Source organism: Perna viridis, chromosome 7 (genome assembly GCF_037379345.1).
Source record: "Perna viridis isolate PV_CMFRI_1.1 ecotype Kerala chromosome 7, ASM3737934v1, whole genome shotgun sequence".
Lineage (NCBI taxonomy): Eukaryota > Metazoa > Mollusca > Bivalvia > Mytilida > Mytilidae > Perna > Perna viridis.
Window position 1 is genome coordinate 25,063,829 of NC_142451.1, and position 24,584 is coordinate 25,088,412.

The following is a 24,584-nucleotide window of genomic DNA, read 5'->3' on the forward strand; positions in this document are numbered from 1 at the left end:
TTTATAAATGGTAAAAGTACTGTATTCATGTTTACTCAGCATTTTTTTCATATTTTATTTCTCTTCTGTCAAAGAGGGTGCAATGAATTTGTTTAAGTCTGTTTGGATGTCCATATAATGGTCATTATGTCTAGTTCTCTTGATTAAAGAGTATGTGAGAGGTAGTGAATTGTAGTTTTGATGGAATGTAAAAATTAATACAAATTAAGCACACGGTAGAACAATTTTTCATTCTATGCAAAATTGAAAGGGTAATCAAGGGAGCCATTAGATTCTAGCAGAAATTTAAAGAATGTAATCCAGGGACAAAGACCAGACATGGAGAACAGACAAACGCAACAAAGAATGTAAAATAACCAAAATAATACATACAAAGCAACAAAAGTAAATAAGTAAATTCTTCATGAAATTGTCAGAAGAAAAACCAACTCAAAATTTATAACAGAAAATTTAAAATTGCTATAACTTTTAGTGTGAAATGATTTCAGTCTAAGGTGTCTGGAAAGTGCATTATTGTATAAATAGTTCACGTTTATCAATAAAAAATTCTATTCCAAAAGTAAATCAATAGGAACTTTGACCAATTTAATAAGAAAAAGTATCATTGATAGTTACTGACAAATAGTGCACATTCTGCTCCCATTGGGATACCAACACTTCAGTGAATGTCAGCAACTTAATTTATTGAAACTACTCTGCCTTTCTCACTCCACCACAAAAGGAAAAAACTCACACTATGCAATGAACCAAGTATATATTATAAGGTTTCTATGCATAAAAGATGAACAAAAAATTCCAAATGTATATTGAAATGATTTTAATGATTTGTGAAATATCACACCTGACTTCGTAACAGTATTTAAAGTGTCAATCTCCAGTTTCATACAATTCTTTGTAGGAGATGTGTATGAAAGTTCAAACATTTGCACCTTCAATGGAAAATAATGATTTAGTATATGTTTGTATATTGGAGGTGATGATGTCCATTAACACATTATCTCATCATTGATTTTATTTTACTTTCAGAAATTTAACAAGTTGGACATAGTCTGCCATTATCACATTCTTCCTGTGTTTCTTATAAAAGAGAAAGCTTGTCTGATATGTTACTTTGTACTGTCTGGATGATTCAGAATGAGGACTAGTTATTTCATGGTGCAATTCTGGAGTATTAAGTGACCTATAATTGAAGTGAACAATTTAATCAAGTGATACCAATTGATTTCTAAAGGAGTAAATGACCAATAAACTTCGGCTATGTATATAGAATGGGATGTGGTCGGAGCAAGTTTCACGCCAGAGATGAACCTGACCTCCATAGTAAATCAAATGGGATAGAGAAAGGTACGATAATTGAATGTGGATTTAAGAGGGATACATTGTGCATACACTCCCTTAAATTTAAAAAGTATTATTATTTTGCATGGAATCAAAATTCTGGTGATTATAGTCAAACCAGTCTTAGCAACCACCGGTATGCAGCAACAACCTGGCTGAAAAGACCTTGAAAATAAATATTAAAGTATTTAATGTAAAATCAGATCACATGACAGGTTTTACTGTGCATCCTTTTCCTTCCCCCTTTAATTTATATCCTGAATCTTCTCCTGATTATATGGTTTATTTTCACATGTTTAACCTTTTAAGGGGAGTTTATGATACATTTATTTCTAGAAAAGATTTTTTCAGCTACATGTTAATTCATTTAGTCTTATACTGTTTGTTTAATGCTTTATCAGATGAGGTGAAATTCAGACAATGGACAAAATCATGACCTGTTTGTTGGACAACCAATACTTGTTTGAAATTTTTTTTGAAAAAAATATTTACATGTGACAATAAATAATAGTTTTTAATTACAATGATAAAAGTTTAACAAGGCTAAAAAAAATAATAATCGTATTTTCCTGATACCAGCAATGAAAAAAAAGGGGGTAGGTAGATAGAAAAATTATTTTATTTTTCATAAACATTTTACATTGATTTAATGTGGAATCAATCTAGATTTAAATAGCACTTGATCCAAAATTGTCATAAAATGTTTAGAGTAGGGTAACAGGAAACGAACATATTAATTTTTTTTAGCCTGACTTGCTGGATTAAACACATTTGGCTACAACATAAACTTTTAGGTCATTCCTTAATGTCAAGTTGCTCACAGTTAAGCTGGGTACTTTATATATAAATTACAGCTCCAGTTCTATTATAATACACCCACAGTTTTGAAGATCTGAAAGAAGTTTAAAAACTTAATTTATCAACTGTAACCCTTAACACAATTGTGTCAGTTTTATTCTGAACTTGTTCATTGATTTCATTCATTGTCCCCACACTTTAGAAGGGATTATACCCATGAGAATCAGATTCATTTTAAATGCAGTTTGAGTTCATATTACAAAGCTTTTGAACTGTGATAGTATTATAACTCTATGCTTGAACAGTCTTGTTTAAATAGATTCAGATTGACTTGATTTCAGAATTGATTTAACATTCCAAAGTATTGGTATTCGAGGTTCACCGTTGCATACTGTGAAGTACACGATTGGATAATTTCCTTATCACTATGATTTTGTTCTTAAATTTGTTTTATTTGACATTAAACTTACATGTGAAAGATCTTAATCTCTGGAATAAATGATCCCAAAAAACTTTTAGGAGGTAGACCTAGGGTAAGGGACACAGCTCTTAAAAATCATTGGAACGTTTGTATTCAGCAATTTACATCAATCTCATGTAAGCATCAAAGAAACATGGATTTGTTTCATTCTGATTCAGATGAAAGCTTGATAGGCTTTGGTGAATTGAGTATGATTCAAACATATTATTGATTTTAATAGTTAAGTCCCCCACCCTAGGTCTACCTCCTTAAATTATGTATAAAAAGGTGTATATTTGTATACACCTGTTTCCAGTACTGTTATTAACTGAAAATTTTACCTTACCCACTAAAAGACTAACAGACATATTGATATGTTAAAAAGATGGCTAAACCCAGACAAAGTAGATTTCGGAGTTGTTATAACATTTATCCGTTTAAGTGTAGAAATGACATCAAAAAGTACCGTTTCTCTGCAAATTTAATTAATTTCTTATGAAACTGGAGGTCTGTTGGTGGTTTTATTAACCAAACATACGATTCCTCATACTTAAACTAAACATTTTATTGAAGGTTATCTTGATACAATAGGCTTTCATGGTTGGAATATTTAAGTGTCAGTCAATGTAAGAATCAGGCAGTGGATGAAACATGGTATGAAAAAAACAAACATCATTTTCATAGTGTAATTTCACTATCTGCACCATCAGAACCAAGGAAATAAGACAAGATTTTCATTATCATGCTGGACCATTGAGTTACATTGTCATTGAAATGCACTGAAAATGAACATTTCAGGGGCAGATAACTCAGTCAAAAACTTCATTTATCTAAGATTCTAGTAAAAAATTTCTGTACAAAGCCTGTGATGCAGAGATCAAATAATGGTCTTTTAAATAGAGAAAGAATCCTTGAGTGTTATTACGTTGTCATATCGGTGGGGTTTTCACATACATGTTTCTGATTTTCATTTTGCCTGATTCTTACACTTAAGTTGATGTATGTTGCTAAAATCTCCTGCAAAGAATAATGTAATGAAATAAAGTTTTTTTCACCAATTTGGCAAAATATATACATTTTGGCTTCATTTTGCAATAAAGTCTCCATTTAATATGTGAATGATCTGCAAAAAAGGTTTACTTGGCAAAGTTAGCACACAATTTACTAAGCATTATGCAATATCCATCCAGATTTGACTAAGTTTATTTTTATGGTCGAATTTTATATAAACTGAACATGCCCTTTGGAAATAGCAACACATACATAATTTCTATATACATTTAGTTTAGAAAAAGCTTGATCTGTATTTTGTATTGGGTATTATCCATCTGAACATTAGGCTTATATTACATGAATGGGTATGACAGGAGAATGAAAATTTGATTTTTTTGTTGTTGTTGAAAATTTCAGAGATTAAGCAGAATTCTACTGATTCTGATTTAGAGAATGCTAAATTTAGAACTAGGAGATGTACTCCCGCTGTTAACACTAATGGCAATGTACAACCGGCCAATTTGAACTCACAGGAAAAAGCGTTCGTAAGTAAATTGTATACTGGTACATATATGTAACACATTCTTCATGAAGGTACGCCATATATTAGAACAGCAACTTCCTGTTTACTGAGGACTTTTTATTTTCCTTATACCATGATTGAAAGCTAGGGTATCACTAATGAACCATCGCTTACAGATTTCTTTTTGGTTAAAGTTTTCTCTGTAACTACATGTACTTATCATAGCCACTTAACATTTTGAATGAAGCTTTATTTAGCCTAGATATGCCATATAGTTGGATTTTGTTTTGAGACTGAACCCAGCATACACATATGTTTAGACTAATGAATTTAATAATTTCCCATGACAATGTTTGTTACTTCAATATTTTACAATTCTCTATGGATACCAATGGATAGCAATATGACAGATTGGCTTGGATTGGAATCAGTGTGACAACTCGTTTTTCAATTATTGTTACTGTTCTCTTTCTCTTGGAAATATTTCCTGAGTAGTGAAATCATGATAGTAATGTCTAGAAATGACTGACATTATCACACCTATGACTTCTGGTCAATTCTCTAAGGGGGCATAATCTGATTTTGTTACATGTTTGTGAAATTGATTTAGCCCAATCAATATTGCAGAATTCAGGATATTCCTAGTTTACATGCTATAATATGGAATTATCTTGGATTGAAAGTATTAGATTTTGTTGCAACTCTCAATTGAAGAAGTTTTATCATGTTGAATCATCATGATAAATATCTTTGGATTATTCAAGTATATCATGTAGCTAGGGATTTGATGCAAATAAGAAGATTTACTGATGCATATTGTTGTGACTTGACATTTAATGTTCTGCAGAAGATTTCAACAGATTAGCAAAAGATAATTTACATTTGATTTTTTTTACTGGGAAAATTCAAAATTAGAATGAAGGGTCATTTGCATTGTTATTTCGTTTATTACCATCTTTGGGAGGAATGACTTTGGAGGCTTAGGAATTTTTGAGACACATTAATTCTTTTATTTTGTCCAATGACCTTTGCAATCTGGCATGGGAGCTAATGGCTATTCAATTTGAAACTTCTAAATTTATGGGAATAGTACACTCTTATAGTCCAAAGAGTTTCAAATATGGTCTTTCCTAATCTTCACCTATGAGACATTTAGTCCATTTCAGTTTATTTCAACAGAGGTCTTTGGACTTTGATCAGCTTTAAAAAAAAAAAAATAAGCTGTTATTAGCTGAATTTTCTGATAGCGATGTAAGTGCATGAATATTAGTGACAACTGTTGTGTCTGTTCAGAATTCTCATTAACTGAGACAAATTTTAAATAAAATGTATCATGGATTTTATATTTTCTGCAATTTGTAAGATAGTATAAATGAATTATTCATTTTCATTGCACACTTATTTTCCATGGGACACCAAATATAAAATTCTAATGGAGTTAAGTATCTTGTATCATGGTCTGGTTTTATATCTGTTTTATAGCACATATAAAGTATAAAACCTCTGTCAACTGTCAACAATTGGTACTGATCAATTTTCTATAGGATGATTACACCAAAGTTTATGCACTTTGCCTCCATTCACAAAATAAACTATTCCAAATATTTTAGCCCATTCATACCTGTGGACCTTTACAAGAGTTCATGTGGAAGATGTCACCCCCATTGAAACTCTCATGTTGGGGATCTTCACATTAAAGCAGTTTTGATGTAAAATGGTATTATTTAGTATTTTTCACAGATAATATAGTAATTTTAACAAAAAAATCTCCCAAAAATTCTACTTTTTATGTAGGTGTAGGAGATTCTAATTTTTTTCATTAAGTTTGTGGGAGTCTCACTTCTAATGTTGGAGGATTAATAGGTATGCCCCTTGCCACTAAGTGAGAATTTTACCCTTGTCTGCATGTCAGTTCTTCTACAGCAAACAGTCTCCTGGTCTCTACTAATCCTTTGTAGGTATTAATTGTGGGTTTGCACTCCGTCCCTATGTCTGACCGTCAGTCGGTCAGTCCGTCAGTCACATTTGGTTTTCCGGATTTTTTTTGTAATGCCTCATCCAATTGATTTCATATTTTGTATATAGTCTTATCATGACATGTTACAATTTAAGTTAGAATGTCGTTGTGGTTAAATGATTTGAACAGAAGTTATGGCCCTTGGACATAGCAAATTTCATGAAATTTTATGTTTTCCTGACTTTTTTTTGTAATGCCTCATCCAATTGATTTCATATTTTGTATATAGTCTTATCATAACAAGTTACAAGTTAATTTTGAATGACATTATGGTTGAAAGATTTTTACAGAAGTTATGGCCCTTGGACATAGAAAATTTTATGAAATTTTATGTTTTTCGGACTTTTTTTGTAATGCTTCATCCAATTGATTTCATATTTGGGATATAGTCTTATCATGACAAGTTACAAGTTAAGATTGAATGATATTACGGTTGAATGATTTTTATGGAAGTTATGGCCCTTGGACAGAAAATTTCATGAAATTTTATATTTTCTGGACTTTTTTTGTAATGCCTCATCCAATTGATTTCATATTTGGTATATAGTCTTATCATGACAAGTTACAAGTTAAGATCGAATGATATTACGGTTGAATGATTTTTACAGAAGTTGTGTCCCTTGGACATAGAAAATTTCATAAAATTTTATGTTTTCCAGACTTTTCTTTGTAATGCCTCATCCAATTGATTTCATATTTGTTAGCTAGTCTTATCATGACAAGTTACAAATTAAATTTAAATATTATTGTGGCAAAATGGTTTATATGGAACTTATGGCCCTTTGACATAGAAAATTACATAAAATTTTATGTTTCATCATTTTGATGCAAATTGCTGCTGTCATTCTAGAGTTATCTGCCCTTTAATTCATAATAATGAAGTTTTTTTCAACTTTCCAGGTGATAGAAAGAGAATGTCTTTATGCAGCTTTCTGTAATGCAAAAATGTTATTATCTACTGTAAAATGAAGCTCAGGTTTGATTTTGATGGAATTTGCTTTTGCTGTTCAAGAGTTATTTTCTCTTGATTGTTAAAAAATAACACCATCCATTGTTAGTTCAAATATATAAAAAAAAAATCTCATAAAGGCAATGAGTTCAAAGGACGAAAGGGGACACTGTATTGCATCAGCAATACTGTCAGAATGCTTGTTTACTGGTCATATGCAACTGTATCTCACCTTATACCAGCATTTAAATATTAAAAGACACAACAGTTCAAAAGAGTAATACATAGCAGACCCAAACAATTTCTCTATGCTTTATAATGAGCTGGATCTACAGTAGACCAAACTTCATTCTCGGTACTTCTTAAACTCTTACCATTCTCCACATCATATTTTTACTTATGGCAGGTATTACAGTGTTCTAGGATTCCTATTTCCCGTTACCCGGGGCTACTGAAATTTGGGTCAGGGAAAGTAGGTACTTACTTACACTTTCCAGTGACAACTTCATATGCTGTAAGGATTTGTTTTGTTAGGAAAACAGTCATTGACTGTGGGAAAGTTGATTTTATATGGATTTTGCCCGAGGAAACCTCAATTTCTGAAAAATCCTAGAACACTGTATCACTGTGTAGTCAAATCTGGATTGGCTTGTCAAAGCATCAGTGATCTAATCAGCATGGCACTGATGCTCTGACAGGGGTAGGAACAAGAAATTTTGTCCATCTGGTCAAGAGTGCAAATTTTGCAGAAACTGAACTGTCTGAGAATGAAATTTATTAGTCTGTGATATGTTAATTAGAAAAAGCATCAAATATTTGGTTGCCTCTCAGAACAGTTTTACTACTCGGCCAGCTACAGATTGCCTACTTCGACCCTTCATTTGTCTAAAGCCATGCATCATGAGGAGAAGAGGTGTAATTTATTTCCTTATTAACTGTATTAGGTTAGACATTGAGAGCAGGATTCATGGAGAAAGAAAGTTTTGAAGTTCTATGCCAAAGAAATGAGTAAAACCCCCAGCAGATGAAGGTTCAAGGACCAAAATCTAGTGTAACACATTAAAAAAAAGTACCTGTATTCTTTGTGCTATCTCTTCTGATATTGTAAATTTGTTCAAAGCATGGTTTTATTTTATTTTTTCAATGTACAGTGTATTGTTCACTTAGCACTTTCTGTTGTAGTGTCACAAATATGCAAATTTCCAGGACTTTCAGGTATATTATTTGACAAGTTGGCTACTAGCATTTATTTTATGTGATGTGCTTGGTATCACAGTTATTTCCCTTTGATGATAACAATTTTTGGCATGTTTAACTTATTTTGCATTTCATCAGTTTACAGATGATTAAGACATGTTGGTTATTAATACAAGCACATTCCCCAATTGTAATAGAGTTTATATCTTGTCCCAATGTCTTATGCTTTATTCTTTGAAGGTATTTCGGCATGACATTTGGTCGAACTTTTTTTTTATTATGTTGTTTTCAAACTGCTTTGTGTTATGACATGTTTTTGCTCAAGGTATGCATATGACATGTGGTGTCCATATTGTAATACTGATCAAAGGTCAATGTGTTATATTTGTATACTTTTAATGTTTTACTGACCTGCAATATGTGTACTGCACATAAAACCGGTATTTTATCAATCTACAATATGTGTGTTTAACATTTGGTGTCTAAGTTTTGCCAAGCAACAATATTTGTGTCACATGTGGTGTCTATGTTTTGCCAACCCACAATATGTGTGTGACAAGTGTTAATGTCTATTTTTGCCAACCCACAGTATGTGTGTCACATGTATGGTGTTAGTGTTTTACCAATCCTTAATTCTCTTGTTCCATTTGATGTCTGTTACCTGACCTTATCCCTATTTTCTGTGTATCATCAACATTCCTAATACAATTTATCTAGCTAACTTTGATGAAGGTTTCTGTTTATCTTGATGATCTTATAGCATGGTGATTGAGTTAGCCTGATCAGAATGTCTTGTATCTCAGATGATGAAATCAATATTCTAGTGGTCACATTTTGTGCAACAGAAGCTTAACAGCTTTAATATAAAGAAGAAATGGCACAGTAGCACCATTCAAAACATTTCTGGATCATCTGAAGTTTTTGACGATAATTTATCATAGGCATTTTGATGCTCCAATCCTTTGGCTTCATGGGTATGAAGTTCAGTCTCATGTGTTTCATGGTTAGGTAATAACCCTTTTTGAAAGTAATTTGATATAATTTGGTGTGCAGAATCAGCTCGATCAGATAATCCTCATATCTGTTATTGAAGATATGCTGAAGGGATCAGAGCTTAATTATTACTTATCATAAAATAAGAAAGTTTTGACACTAGTCATTATGAAGGTAGCATAAATATTAGCTAACCTTAAACAAAAATGATACAATGTAGTAGGACACATACATACTGTGAACCAGGAAATTCTCACGCCGTCTTTTTTTCACGGTTTTTGCTATAAATCTGATTTGGCGCAGTTTTAAATTCGTGATCATTCATCAAATTGTACTGTAATGTTCTTTAAAGAAAATATTCATGACAGTTTAATTTTCGCATTACAAATCTTGGTGAGAAAATTTCATGGTTAACATTAATTATTCTTATAAGTTGCTACTCATTATAATTATGTACTGAAGTAAAGTAATGATTTTATCACATGATCTATATTTTGTTACAACTTTCAGGGAACTACTGCGATATTTCATATTGTATTCTTAGTACATTTCAATTAAGAATTATAAATTTGATACAACTTCTTTTCCAAGTAATGATTCTTTTGATTTATTTTCAGGAGAAGTTCTCATTAAATAAACCAATAGGCAGTAAAGCTATCACACCTCAGGTTCTCAGGTGAGTAGAAATCTGATAGGTAATGAATTAGTCTATCAGTGTTAGACGAGTAGAAATAATAGGCAACAAAATTAGATAATAGGCAATAAAACTATCACACATCAGGTTCTCGGGTGAGTAGAAATCTGATAGGCAATGAATTAGTCTATCAGTCTTAGATGAGTAGAAATAATAGGCAACAAAATTAGATAATAGGCAATAAAACTATCACACATCAGGTTCTCATGCGAATAGATATCAAATAGGCAAGGAAACTGTTATTTCAAGCCATCAGGAGAGTAGGCATTGGTTAGGCAACAAAACTCACTCTTGAGCTAGGCATTCAAGCAAATGCACCACAGGATCTCAGGTGAGCAGACATGGGTTTGGCAATAAATCTATCGGACCTCTGTGTCTCAGGTTAGCAGACATGTGTTCACAACAAAACTCACTCATACGGATCTGAGGTGATCAGACATAAGCTAGGCATTAAAGCTATCACACTTCAGGTTTTCAGGTGAGTAGACATGAGTAAGGCAAGAAGACTCTCAGGTGAGCAGGCATGAGTTAGGCAATAAAGCTATCACACATAAGGTGAGCAGATATGAGGCAATAAGGCTATCATGCGTCAGGTGAGCAGATATGAGGCAATACAGCTATCACACCTCAGGTTCTCAGGTGAGTAGACATGGGTTAGGCAATGCTATCACTATGAACTATCACAAAGTTGACTTTGATTACATAAATAGAGCTATTACACCTTAATTTCTCATCACATTTTTTTATAGAAAAGGTAAAGAACTGTAAACAATAAATTCATTACTTGTCCTGTAAATTACCTGGTACTAAGCGTAAAAAGTTTTTTTTATGTCCTCCTCCTGTAAATTACCTAGTACTATGTGTAAAAAGTTTTTTATATCCTCCTGTAAATTACCTGGTACTGTGTGTGAAAAGTTTTTTATGTCCTCCTCCTGTAAATTACCTGTTACTATGTGTGAAAAGTTTTTTTTATGTCCTCCTGTAAATTACCTGGTACTATATGTGAAAAGTTTTTTTTATGTCCTCCTCCTGTAAATTACCTGATACTATGTGTGAAAAGTTTTTTTATGTCCTCCTGTAAATTACCTGGTACTATATGTGAAAAGTTTTTTTTATGTCCTCCACCTGTAAATTACCTGATACTATGTGTAAACAATTTTTATGTCCTTCTTTCTGGTTGTGCATTGTGGTTTGCAAGCCTAGGTCCAGTTTTCATAAAAAAAATCTCAAATTAAGATTTTCCTCAAATCCTTCCTCAACTTAAAGTCCACTAATATAATCAAATTGCTTGAAATTGAAGATTTGAGGGAAATCTCAGTTTGAGATTTTTTTATGAAACCCAGGCAAGGCCTCCCAACGACTGTTAGACAATAGTATTACAATCTAAAAAAAGAACAGGCCAACAGCTTCAAAGTAATTTATATTAATTTGTTAGCATGTACTGGACTTCTCTTAGAATAAGTTCATGCATTTACCAGTTAAAACATGTAGGTAAAATGATCATATTTAAAGCCATTTTTCCATTAAATGGATTCATTTTAAGAAAATACAATTGAAAAACTGTTATAACACAAAACTAATTAATTCTCCTGTATAAATGATGAGTTTGATCTATTTGTACCAAGAAAATGAATATTTTTAGACCAAATGACAAATTAATTAATCAAAGATTTTCAGTAGCAGATGAAATTACGTCTTTTTTTTCCAATGAAGTGACAGACAAATAAATATTATTGCCAAATTCTAAAGATAGAATTCTTTATAGTTACATAATACCATTGATTTATACCAGTGTTTCATATAACCCTGTCAAAACAGATAGTTCTCTATAATTACTCAACTTTCTGTTTTATTGCATTCTGATAATGGCCACTTACAAAAGCAGGTTCTGTTGTGTAAAATAGTAGTTAGGGAAATTAATTATAAGGATACCAGTATGTCTAAGGGTCTGGCAGCCATAAAAAAAAATTTGCAAGAGTAAAATGATATTGTGCTGTCCATGTCACACTTGTTTTATTTATTGATCTATTTTCTGTCAGTCATAAAATTTTGGTACACCCAGAACTGCATTTTAGAATACCATCGGAAAACTTAATTGTCTTTAAATTCACTTAGTATCTGCCTTGATTTCATATTTTTTGGATTCTTCATACAAATTTAAATTTGATTTTTGCAAGTATGTTATACTTTAAGCATACCAGTAATATTGTGACATTTCATGAGTGTAAGAAGCTGTATGGTTCGTACTGCTCCAACTGTACCAATAATTTCAAAAATCAATGAAACAGTACCAATATTTTGTATGTTAGGTATATAAAATATAGTATTCTTCTGAAAAATAACTGTTTGTCTGTACCAAAAGAAAAAGCATTCAAGGGAACCAAGACCTCAGCGGAAACCAAAAGAATGCAATCCAGGGACAAAGACCAGATATGGAAAACAAACACAACAGAGAACACAAAATAACAAAACAATACATACAAAGCAAGAAAAGTAAATGAGCAATGAGAAAATTTCTACCTATCCCAGTGTGCTTATTGCATAGATGGGTTGGGAAAATCTCAAGCTTGCAGAAATATAAATGTGAAATTTATACAAGGTACAGAACATGACCCAAAGGATATACAGTGAAACCTGTCTTAACAGAACCCTGAATTATCTGAAAACCTGTCTAAATCAGACACTTTTTAAAGTCCCATTCTTTCAGTTTAAGTAGCAGTCTTTATAAAAATCAGACAGGAGGTGATTCATACATGTCAACAAACCACCAAGTTTATTTTCATTTCCTATTCAGAATCAGTTACAGACCACATAATCAATTTTGGTTTTTCATTTGGGTGTTGTGCTTTTGAAATAAAATTTATATGTACTGTACATGAAAGTAGCACTTAGCAAGAGTTATCATTCTTGATTTGCTTTGATTTGGTTGATTTTAGTGTGAGATAAAATAATGATTTTCTCAAAAAGTGCAGGTCTGATTACAGAAAAGACTAATGCTTCCTATAATATAGCATCTGAAGACAAAAAAATATTGTTTCTTCGGTGGGTTTTTCTACACCATTAATTACCTGTACGATAGGCAGTGTCTGAAATTTATATGGACTGGTACTTAAATGTATTTTTAACCATTGAAAATCGGACAACTGTCTAAACCAAACCAATTCTAAAATCCAAAATGGCCTGGTTTACACAGATTTCATTGTATATGGAAAGAAAACAAACATTTACTTTTCATCTGACTATCACAAAGGTCTAAATGAAACCAGACTTTTACATGGACTTGTAGTTAATTGCAGTGACAAATAATTACAATCATGTTATAGTACTTTTACAGCAGATAATTCCCCACTATTACTGCTCTGTTTAACATCACGGAATTAGATTAATCTTCCTTGTTAAAGATGTTAAATGAAAAGTCTGTTTAGCTTCTCTTCTGCACTTTAGTAAAGAGGCCTTTGTTTTGTACAAGATCTGAATTTAAGATTGTACTAATTCTTAGAATTTTCCTCAAGTTTTTTTTATTTCTGGCGATATAGCATGGGTTTCATAAAAGGATCTCTGAATTTGAGATTGTCCTCAAATCCTTGAGTTTTCCATTAAATCTTTTCAGTTTCCAGTGATCTAATTGTTGTAAATTTCAGTTGAGGAAGGATATGGAGAAAATCTCAATGATTTGAGAAAGAATCGAAGATATTAATTTGAGATTTTTTATAAAACCAGATTTAACTGTTATAACAAGTATGATACATTTTTAGTACTGTAGAATTTTAAGCCTGTTTTTTTTATTAAGTCCTTTTTCTGTTGTTTTATTCTAGGGTGACCAACAGTCAAATAGAGTTTTTCAAGATGTTAGATGAAAAAATTGAGCAGGTATGATAAACCAATACCAGTAATGAGATATAACCACATAAGATATTTTCCTATGTGTAAAGTTTGAAACCGACATTTACAGTTAGACATGGGTAGACAAGCTCCATTGGCATTAAGTGTCAGTACTTGTAAGAATCAGGCAGTTGATGAAACATAGTAAGAAAAAAACCACCATTTTGATAGTGTAAATTGACTATTTGCACCATCAGAATCAAGGAAAACGACAAGATTTGCCATATCATGCTGGACCATTGAGTTACAATTTTCTTGAAATGCACTGAAAATGAACATTTAAAGGGCAGATAACTCAGTCAAAAACCTCATTTTTCTAAGATTCTATTGAAAAATTTCTTTGCAAAGCCTGTGATGCAGAGATCAAATAATGGTCCTTTCAAATAGACAGAGTATCCTTGAGTGATATTACATTGTCAGATCAGTGGGGTTTAGGCATGCATGTTTCTGATTTTTCCCATTTTTCCTGATTCTTACAAACACTTATACTTAATTTCGTTAGACAGGTCCTGGTTTTCCATAGGATCAAAATATACTGAAACTGGTATGACAGGACTTATAAGAGGTTTGGTTAAGACAGTTTTCAAATTGACTCAGGGTTTCATTTAGACATTGAAGGTCTGGTTTCCACAGATTGAAGGTTCATTCATCGGTTTTATTTAGAGGGGCTTTACGGTTAATATCATTGTATGGCTACACATGATTCTTGTTCTGATATTTGTTGTAGTTTCAAATAATTCTGTTTATTGGTATTACTTGGATCTATGTAGTGTGCATCATGGTTTAAACCTACCTCAAACCAATTGCAAAGTGCACTTTTGCCTTCGATTTAGCTGATTTAGCAAATAAATGATATTAAGCAAATTTCTGCAAACACCTAAAATTTGAATAATAAAGACAAAACTGGAGGAGATTTTATTTTAACCCCCGACAATGATTTAGGGGTCTATTGTAATTGTGTCTGTTGTCTGTCTGTCTGTCTGTTCATCACACCTTTAGTTTTTTGGAAGTGATTAAAGATCAGCTTGATCAAATCTTTTTCCGACTCTAACACAATGTTTTGAACCATTAATTGTACAGTGTACACTGCCTTTTACTGGAAAAATTGGACTACTGTATTATCTAAGTTTCTCTAGTGAATTTATGTTTTCTGATCCTCTGAAACTCCAGTTATTAATAACTTCTGCAAACAATCAGGATAACTACAAATTGAGGGCTGACTTTTACCTTAGAGAACATGTTTCTTTTCAAGTCCTAATATTGTTGACGACTTGTTGAACTTGTTATTTGAGTACTTTATATTCACATATGATTTGCATAATTATATATTACTACTCCATGTAATGCTGTAGATCTGCACTGTGTTTACCGCCATAGCGTCATAGCTCTAGCTTCATATGAGATAAAAATGTACCTCTTAAATATCAAACACCTGTGTTCTATGTGTGTTAGTTGCTTGTATGAGAACAGGGAGTTAACATGAAATGATCAGTTAGCATTAAACATTACACAGTTTTGAATCAGGCACAGGGGCTCAATACAAGACTATACAGGTCATAGACATTAGCAGGGTCCCGATACTTATAAATATTCATTGCCAGTTGTTTAATCTAGTTCCCTGGTCAATATCATAAGCAGCCCAAAGATTGCTAAAATGTACTTTTTTTTAAAAGTATCATACAAAAGTCTATGTGTGTGTGTGTGTTTTTTTTTTTTTTTTGATTGTATGAGAACAAGAAGTTAACATTAAAAGATGAAATGATCAGTTAGAATTGAAATTATGTAGTACATTTTGTATCATCCAGTTTCCAATTCAAACACAGGGGTTCGCTACAATTGACTATACAAGTCTTATATACTATCAGGATCCTGATACCTATATATAGTTATTGCCAGTTGTTTAGTATGGTTCCTGGTAACCAGTTGTTTTGATTGAAAACATTCAGGTTGTCACGGTTACAAAAGAGTAATCATATCAAGGGAACCAAGTTTCTAGTGGAAATCACCCAATTTTAGAGCATATCGCATTCATGCCATTTCCGATGTTGAAAGTAAGCCAAAATCACTGGCAAAGAATATTTGACGATTAGCGACATTGAAGACTTCAGTCTTTGATCTAAACAAGTACTTGAAATAATTCTTGAATGTTTATAACTGAGAATCCAGTGACCAATTTACAAAAAAAAATGTTACTATGAAATTAGTCATTAGATGTGACATCACTGCAGAAAATAGTATTGTGATGTCAAAACTGACGACTTACTCAACCTTTACAGATCTTTTGGTGAAATTGATCACTGGATGTTTTTATGTAGAGGTTCATTTTGTATTTCTTGTAATTTCAGGGTGGTGTTTATTCTTCAGATGAGGAGGATATTGTTTCTCATCATCGGCAATCAACAGGGAATATTACAACAAAGTCATGATCAATTTCTATATACATTCTGTAAAAATTGCATGTTGTTTTGGATATCATGACTACACAAACTCATGACAAGCCATCATCACATGATGGAACTATATATTGACCTGTTGAAGTTTGTCATTGAGATCACAGTATTTAACGACTTTTGAATTTACCCATTGTAAAACTATCAATGGAGTTTTATCTTATCACTATCGTTAGGATTACTCAATCATTTTAGTATATCATGGATTATTTCATCATAGCAATTTATAGAAATCCATTTAAATGGGCAAATGCTTATGCTTGATGATATAAAGCATGTAATAGTTTGAACTTGCACTGCATTTAAGCATGTGGTTGAAGAATGAGGTTAGAGGTCTTGAATGTTTATTATAGAATTATTTTGAGATGATATTATCTTTACTGTGATTTTTTTTATTGTTGATCAAAATTGTTTATACATGTATTATGAGATTACAATTTTCTGTCTGTTTTATAAGAGATATGGCAGTGCTGTTTCATTTTTAAGAGGTATGTCAGTGCTGTAAATGTTCCATTTTATAACAGGTGTGGCAGTGCTGTTTGCTGAAAACTGTTTACATTTTAGGATTTAGACTGGTTTGCATAATGCTTAATTAATTTTTTATACAATATCATTTTTCTTGAAATTTTTTATGGATTTTTGTAGATTTCAACTGAGTCGATAGGAAATAGAAATTTAGACTATTTATTTCATGAGTAACTTAGTACCAGGTGTATTTATTTCGTGAGTAACTTGGTCATAGTATTAACAAGGTTTAACATCAACTATTCAAGTTTTTTTGTAAATTTAGTACAAGGTTTTCAAACAATGAAATGTTAGAGATTACTGTAAAAATACACATATTCAAATTTTTTTAAATCAATATCTATAACTCTTTGTTCCTCAGTTCTGTATCTATGGTCTCACTAACCACTTCGGGTCAAATGGCCAAAACACTATATAGTACCAAAAACACACTGAACCTAGACCTATGCATTGTAAGTGCATTATTTGTGTATATTCTGATCAGAAGTAGTCAAAATAAAGCTGAGAATGTGTACTTTGAAATCATATATGTAATTTACTACAAAAGTGTATGAATATTGTTTACATGTGTGAGTAATTTGCCTCCATGCTGTCAGTTAGCAGAACAGGTAAAAATGTTGATTTTCAGTATTTTTTATTAAAGTAAATTTTGTGGATAATTTCTACGGACCTCTTACCATCAGAGTAATGATTTTGAAAACCTTATATTCCAAGCTTTGTAATGGTATGCAACTTTAAGGTGTCATTTGTCCTGGAAATTCACAGTGAAACATTGAAAATTACTTGTTTAACATGTAAAGTAATGGAAACATTAGAAGTGGTTAGTGAGACCATTAGCTACATTTATTATCTCCCTTAGTTTTAAACATGCTTTCAATAATATGAGCAACTTTTAATAGCTATTTCATGTGATTCAGCACTTACAACTTTTTATGGAATCGAGACCAGGGCCTTGTAGTTCAAACATTTATCCAGTGGATAATAATAGGATAATTAATTGGAAAGAGTGAATAACCAAAATATTATCGCCAGTGCTGAAGAATGCCTAGATTTAACAAGTGTGCAAACTTGTTCTGCACACAAGTTAAATTCTCAAGCATTCTTGGCACCAGTGATCATATTTTGGTTATTCACAATAAACCAATTGATTATCCTATTTATTGTATAAATTTTCTTTATAGTTTATCGATATTTTCAACATGAATTTTAAATTCTGTGATTGGTGGATTGATATCAAAATTGTGTTGTTTTGGCGGGAGAAAGTCCGAGAGGGAAATTACAGAATTTATTTCACAGTGTGAATTATCGAAATTTATTTCACTGGGAACATTCGAGAAAACAATGCTATCTATATAATAAGTACTAGACTTATCCAGTTGATAAATTTTGTCCATTTGATAAATCATTAGAACTGGGCTATTGTGTAAATTCAAAATTCTATTCCTGCTGTGAAAATTGTAAAGTATGGTTTTCCTTTACACTCAAAATACAACCTAATCTTCTTTTAAGTTTGATTTCTGTCTGTATATAACAATGTATTCATGCTACATTTATCCCAAGAACTAAATATAAGATATCAAATATTTAACACTCCCCTCTTGAAAATTTGCCTATCTACCATGCTAACATTTTGTGCCCCTGTTATATATAAGTACTGTTCATTGTCATTGAAAAATTACATAACATTAGTAATAACTGCATCTGCATTTGTTAAAATAATTTTCTCACTGAACTTTTTTTTTTTAATTCATACTCTAAGTGATGAAAGTTTTATTTACTCTTTTTCAAAATAATTTTAAATACAAGTATCATTTGTTTAGTTTACTGAACCTTATTGCTGCGATATTATGAATTTCTTTTTTTTTAACAATTTTTTTTTTTATCAATAGTTAAAGTTCTTGTTGTTTGATAGTACGAGGAGTTCTGTAATAAAAAATGGTTTCTGTTGCCCTGGACAATTGAATGGATTCACTAATTTATAATATTGTTTTATTTAATATGCAATTGATACAATGTGTAAACTTGATGTAACATTTAGTATTATGTACACATATCATAATTCATTGATATTCCAGGCTTTTTCTTGTATCTTTATGTTTACAATAATTATATTTATGACACGAGTGATTTATTTTGACTTTTCTGTGATATTTGAGTATGTATTCTTGTTTTTGTTTACTTTGACTCTCTAGATAAAATGTTTTAATGTTTAAACAAACAAATAGGTGATAGAGTTTAGATGAAAGGCTTTTGTAGAGATCACATGAAATACTTCGTGATAAGTTTTGTGTTGTAAACCAATTTATTTTTGTGATTTAGGATGTCAAGTTTAATTTAGTGGCTGCTTACATGCATTTTCACATCAAACACTCTCAAATTTGTATTTTATTATAAAAAGGCTTATTTGTAGCGATTTATTTTTATTGTTATTCCTTGCTCACAAAAAAAAATTAGTTTACAGTTTAAGCATTGTTTGGAAATGATTACAGTAGTAGAAAAAGGTTTAACCAGTAAAACAAAAATTAAAGCAATATAATGTAGCCCTCAGTTGAACCATTCCACCCTAATTTGGTATGTGCAGCTTTACTTTACTGTAGGGCTGTTCAGTCAAAACATATGAGGTACCTAGGAAAGGCACTTTAATGGTAAGTTTTTTTTAACAGTGCAGTGTAAGAATTCAAAGTGTCTGAAACCTTAATTTGCTTCTATGGGTGGTTACCCAGATTTTAATGTGCCTTCCCTGGGTACCTCATATATTTCAATTGAACAGTCTTTACTTTTCTTTGATAGGTTTACCGTGGACGAGAACAAAGTTTACTAAGGTACTAAGTTTAAGATTTATTGTTGCTGAAAACATGATTTGTAACAAGGCACTGAAAAATTACTCATTCAGAGATGTAGCATCCAAATCTGGATTAGTATGGCGAGAATGACACCTTCCCAGGGGGTTCTTTGGGCAGTTGTTAACTGCTCTGTCTGAAATTATTTTTGACAAGAATTTTGGGTACAGCATGCCATACCAACAAAAATATATCATTCACCAGTATACTTTGATTTACCGTGTCAATTTAAACAATACTCTAGATTTTGTTTGTGTTTATTTTTTCTCGACTGTTCTTTGATTTAATTCCATGTCAACATGTAAGTGTCATAAATTTTATTGTATGATTTGAATACATGGCTAATGTATTCAAGTGAGAGACTAAAATGGTGCCAATTTTTTTGTACATGTTGAATGCTCATTTATTCCAGGTTTTTGTATTCTCAACTTATAGTTGAGTGTAGATATAATTGTTTTTTTTGTTTTTTTTTCAAACAGTTATCTCCCTTTGATAACTAAATCCCCTCTCTAGAAATTTACAATGTATAAGCATTTGGAATCAACTAATTGTTGATCTTAAAGACTTTGATCAATTCTTTTATATACATACCCATAGGCATGGGGAGTTTGGGGGTAATGACAAATCCCCCAAACAAACAAATGTTGGAAATAAGCTTTGAATGGGTGAAGTAATATAAATTTGTTGGAAAACTTTTTGCAATTAATACCCCTCTGAACCCCCTAAAAATTTAGCTATGTGCCTGATATATACTTTTCATAATATTTACTCCCATTGTTCAAATGTTACTTTATCAGCTTCATTATAAAATAAACTGCATCACATTGTTCTTGAAAATAATAGTTACCATACTCAACAAAATTTTGTCATCAGTGATTTTCAGTTTCTGTGACAGACCTTCGCCTAGATTCCGGTATAATCTAACCTTGTTAGTCTAATGTTGTCTTCTTGTCCTTTCTGTATATTCCAGTATGCAGTCTTATAATACTTGACTTTTTATACCTTTCCCCTTTATGAGTCAGGTATATATTTTTATCCTCATGCCTATCATTCATCTGTCCATCTTTTGAGCTTGTGGTTTGAATGATAATTAAAGAACTGCTCAAACATATCTTTTCACACTTTCACATGGTGCTTTGGGTTATAAAATACAACTCCATTCTGACTATGGAAAAATTGCATTTACTGTTCAGGAGTTATTGTCCCTTTTATCTCAAAATTTGAAATGCAGTGCTTCATTTCACAAAGCTTACTTAAGACTTATGTGCATGTAAGTCCCATTGGTTTGTTAGGTACTTATATGTAAGTAAGTCTTACAAGTGCTTTGAGAAACAGCCGCCATGAGTGTCTTTGATCCCCATGTAGGACTTGTGTGCAAGTAAGTCCCATTGATTTGCAAAGGATTTACATGTACATAAGTCTTATGAGTGCTCTGTGAAACAATGCTCTGATTATATAGGAACGTATGGTTCAAATTACACCATCCTTTTAAATATAACAATAATCCTCTATTACATCACAGTAAGTATGAAATGCAACTAATTATTTTGTTAAATGTATCATAAATGTAATTTTTACAATTTTAACATGTAACTTATACAGCTGTAGTGCAATTAATAATATCAAATTTTTTATTTTATGTTTGTTTTTTTTTGTTTGTCTCAGTTTCTTTAATGTGGTTAGTCACATTTATTATATGATTGATATTCAGTGTTACTCCATTTATTTGAATGTATATTGCACTCCAAAAGTAGCCTGAAGTAACATTCCATTGGGCACACTAGGCTTTTTGTTGTTTTTATTTTTTAATTCACACCATGGATATCAGTACCTAACATTCAATGATATTTTTAACAGTATTTTAAGGAAAGCAGTTCCACATGTTAGGGTAGAAGGAAAAAAAATAAATTGACTTTCTTTGAAATATGACATTGTCTGACAGTTTTTCACATATTCAGTCACATTAAAATAATTTAATTTCAGGAGTAACACGCTTTCTGATTGGATAAAAAATTTTGTCCATCATCATAGACCAAATTTTGTAATGTGACATCATCAACCTTCTTAAATGATTTACTCGTTGAATTTTGATACTCAAATTAAAATATAAGGAATGACTGTTTTACTTTTTCGGTCTATATGAACTAACCTCAATGCCCATGGTGCTTTCACAACCTGTGATGCAGGTTATTTAGTATGCACCAAGTGATTGAAGTTATTTCTTCATAGACCAAAAAATAGAACAGTCATTCCTAAACAGATAGAATACAAGTTAAACAAATATATGTGATATATTTCAGTTGTACACAGTGAAAACAAAATTTATTGTATAATGTTTTTTCTATTGCCAAATATGTAGCAGACTTCTAAATTTCACCATCAGAGAATTTCTGTATATCAAAATTTACACCATTGAGGAATTTCCATTTATGTTAACAAAAATTTAAAATGCAAGGCAATGTTTACTTTTACACTAGTTTCCAATGCAGCAGAATACAAAAAATTATTCTGTTGATGTTTTTTTGGTCCTGTTCTGTTAGTTTGGTTCCTTGCATGCATTTGTTATCTTAAATTTTGAAAACTTTTTTCTATTTATTTACAGATTTTAAGCAATCATTGATAACTTTATGACAAAAGATATATCAATATATTACAGTAAAACCCATCTTAAACACTTTTGGACTGTAAAATTGGGTTTATCCAGGTCTAAAATACATTTGAGTGTCAGTCTCTGTAAGAATCAGGCAGTGGGTGAAACATGGTATAAAAACCCACCATTTTGATAGTATAATTTGACTATTTGCACCATCAGAATCAAAGACAAAATACAAGATTTTCCATATAATTTTGGTAAATTGAGTTTCTATTTCATTGAAATGCATTGAATATGAATATTTTAAGGGCAGATAACTCTTGTAAAAAACCTAATTTTACTAAAATTCTATATTAAAAAATTTCTGAGCAAATACAGTGATGCAGAGATCATGGTCTCAAAAAGAGAAAGCATTTGTGAGTGAAATCATATTGTCAAATTGATGGGCTTTTTGACATGCATGTTACAGATTTTTCCCATTTTGCCTGATTCTTACAAAAACTTACACTTTGAAACTTAAAAAAGTGTAAGTTTTTGTAAGAATCAGGCAAAATGGTTTAGACACATTTCATTGTAGTTTTTTCTTTACATCTAATCATTCCATTGTCATTTGTATACTTTGTTTTTGCCCATACAGCTCTATTATAAATACTTTTTTCTTCTTTGTACATGTCTGTGATTTCTATAACTAGTCATGCTCACTCATACTTCATTGGAGCCCAGAACTTATAGTACAGTTATGTGTAAGCACTAGGCAGCTCATATTATTTTAGTTTATACTATTGGACCAAAGTTGATGTTCACAATTATAAACATGGGTTTCATACAGTGAGGGGATTAGGGGTGTGGGGTTGAACCCTCCCCGTTTGGTTGCAAAAAATTATTTATTTCATGCAAAATTTAAGCAAAAATGAGCAAATAATTGCCTGAACCCCCACCCCACCCCTTTTTAAAAATCTCTGGATTCACCCTTGTCTGAAAGATTTTTACATAGTGATCTGACCTGCCATTACATCCCTGAATGTCATATGTTTATGGAGTTATGTCTGACAGGGTTTTTTTCAATGAACTCAAAATCCATTATTTGTAGTTCCACATCATGAAGTTGTTTAGTTATTGTTGCAGTATTGTCTATTTGTAATATGTGAATTGTTGGCCCAATTGTATTATTTAAGTATTAAGTTAGTACCTGACCTTTTTTGCCTTTTTAGCCTGCCTTGTCATTACGTATAACTGTACTATATTACTTTAGAATGTGTAATTGGGTGTCCAGTATGCTGTGTTCATTTATAAGACATTTTGCTGTTACTGAAAGCTTCTGAAGTTTTAAGACAATAAAAATATTGTTTTCTATATGTAGTTCTAATTTATGCACTTAGGCCACAGTTTTTTAAATTTTTTGGTTTACAGATTTTTGACTGGAAGGAATTGGGTCGGTCGGTCGGTCGAAAAAAATAAAAAATAAAATGGGAACCAGAAATGCATGTCAACTCTTTACATTTTAAATAAAAACATTTTTTTTTTGTATTTTCAAAGATTCAACTTTTTATAGTTTAAACAAAAACATTTTTTCGTAGCATTTTCAAAGATTCCATCATCTAACCTGACATAGTTTAGAAGTGGGATTCTAATTTATTGTATGTACCTTCACATCATTCATAAACACAAATTCCCATTCCAATTTTTTAAGTGTCCAATAAATTCAATGTGCAATATTAATACATAAAAAATGTTACTTTTTGTACTTAAACTGACTAATGGTTTTTAAATCTGAAAAAAAAACCCATTAAAACTTGTTATTTGTCATTAATTGGAAGACAATGAAACTTGTTTTTTTTTCACTATGATTTCCCTTTAAAATTATTCTGTGATTTACAAACTGTTTAAATTGTTTATAAAATTTTAATAATAATGGAGGTGGAAATGGTCTAAAGAAAAAAAGAAGACAACAAATTATGTTTTAACTGAATTTTCTCAATTGTTTTATAAGCTGTCCTGCGTATTTCTACACAAAACTTTGATTTTCCCGCCAATTATCTCCCCTTTATTTATTTACTTCCTATTGAGAATAAAACCAGCACATGGAAACAAGAGTTCGGAATTCTCGGACTTTTACATGACTTTTGAACGAAAATCAGACTTCCGAACGGAAAATTGTAGTTTGAGATAATTCCAAACCTTCTACAAAAAACACCAAACTATTTAAAATTTTCTTTATTGTGTTTTTTTATCAGCAGCTTGCTTATGAACTTCGGCATATTTGTCGCTAAATTAATGTTTTATTTGAGTATATTTTTTCATTTCGCTTTTATTTCAATTGTTTGCTATATTT

At 31.3% G+C, this 24,584-nt stretch overlaps 1 protein-coding gene across 9 annotated transcripts in view; it reads left to right on the forward strand.

The window, feature by feature from the left end:
* LOC148611959 (uncharacterized) overlaps window positions 1-23,605 on the forward strand; it is a 64,443-nt gene extending 40,838 nt beyond the window's left edge. For all 9 annotated transcript variants that reach the window (XM_088593000.1, XM_088593002.1, XM_088592998.1 and 6 more), the window contains 5 exons: window positions 1,027-1,344; window positions 4,007-4,134; window positions 9,886-9,944; window positions 13,778-13,832; window positions 16,190-23,605. In XM_088593000.1, coding sequence (XP_088449126.1) covers window positions 1,269-1,344; window positions 4,007-4,134; window positions 9,886-9,944; window positions 13,778-13,832; window positions 16,190-16,270 — 399 coding nt within the window. In that variant the 5' untranslated portion in view covers window positions 1,027-1,268 and the 3' untranslated portion in view covers window positions 16,271-23,605. The remainder of the gene's footprint in view (window positions 1-1,026; window positions 1,345-4,006; window positions 4,135-9,885; window positions 9,945-13,777; window positions 13,833-16,189) is intronic.
* Window positions 23,606-24,584: the final 979 nt, after the last annotated feature.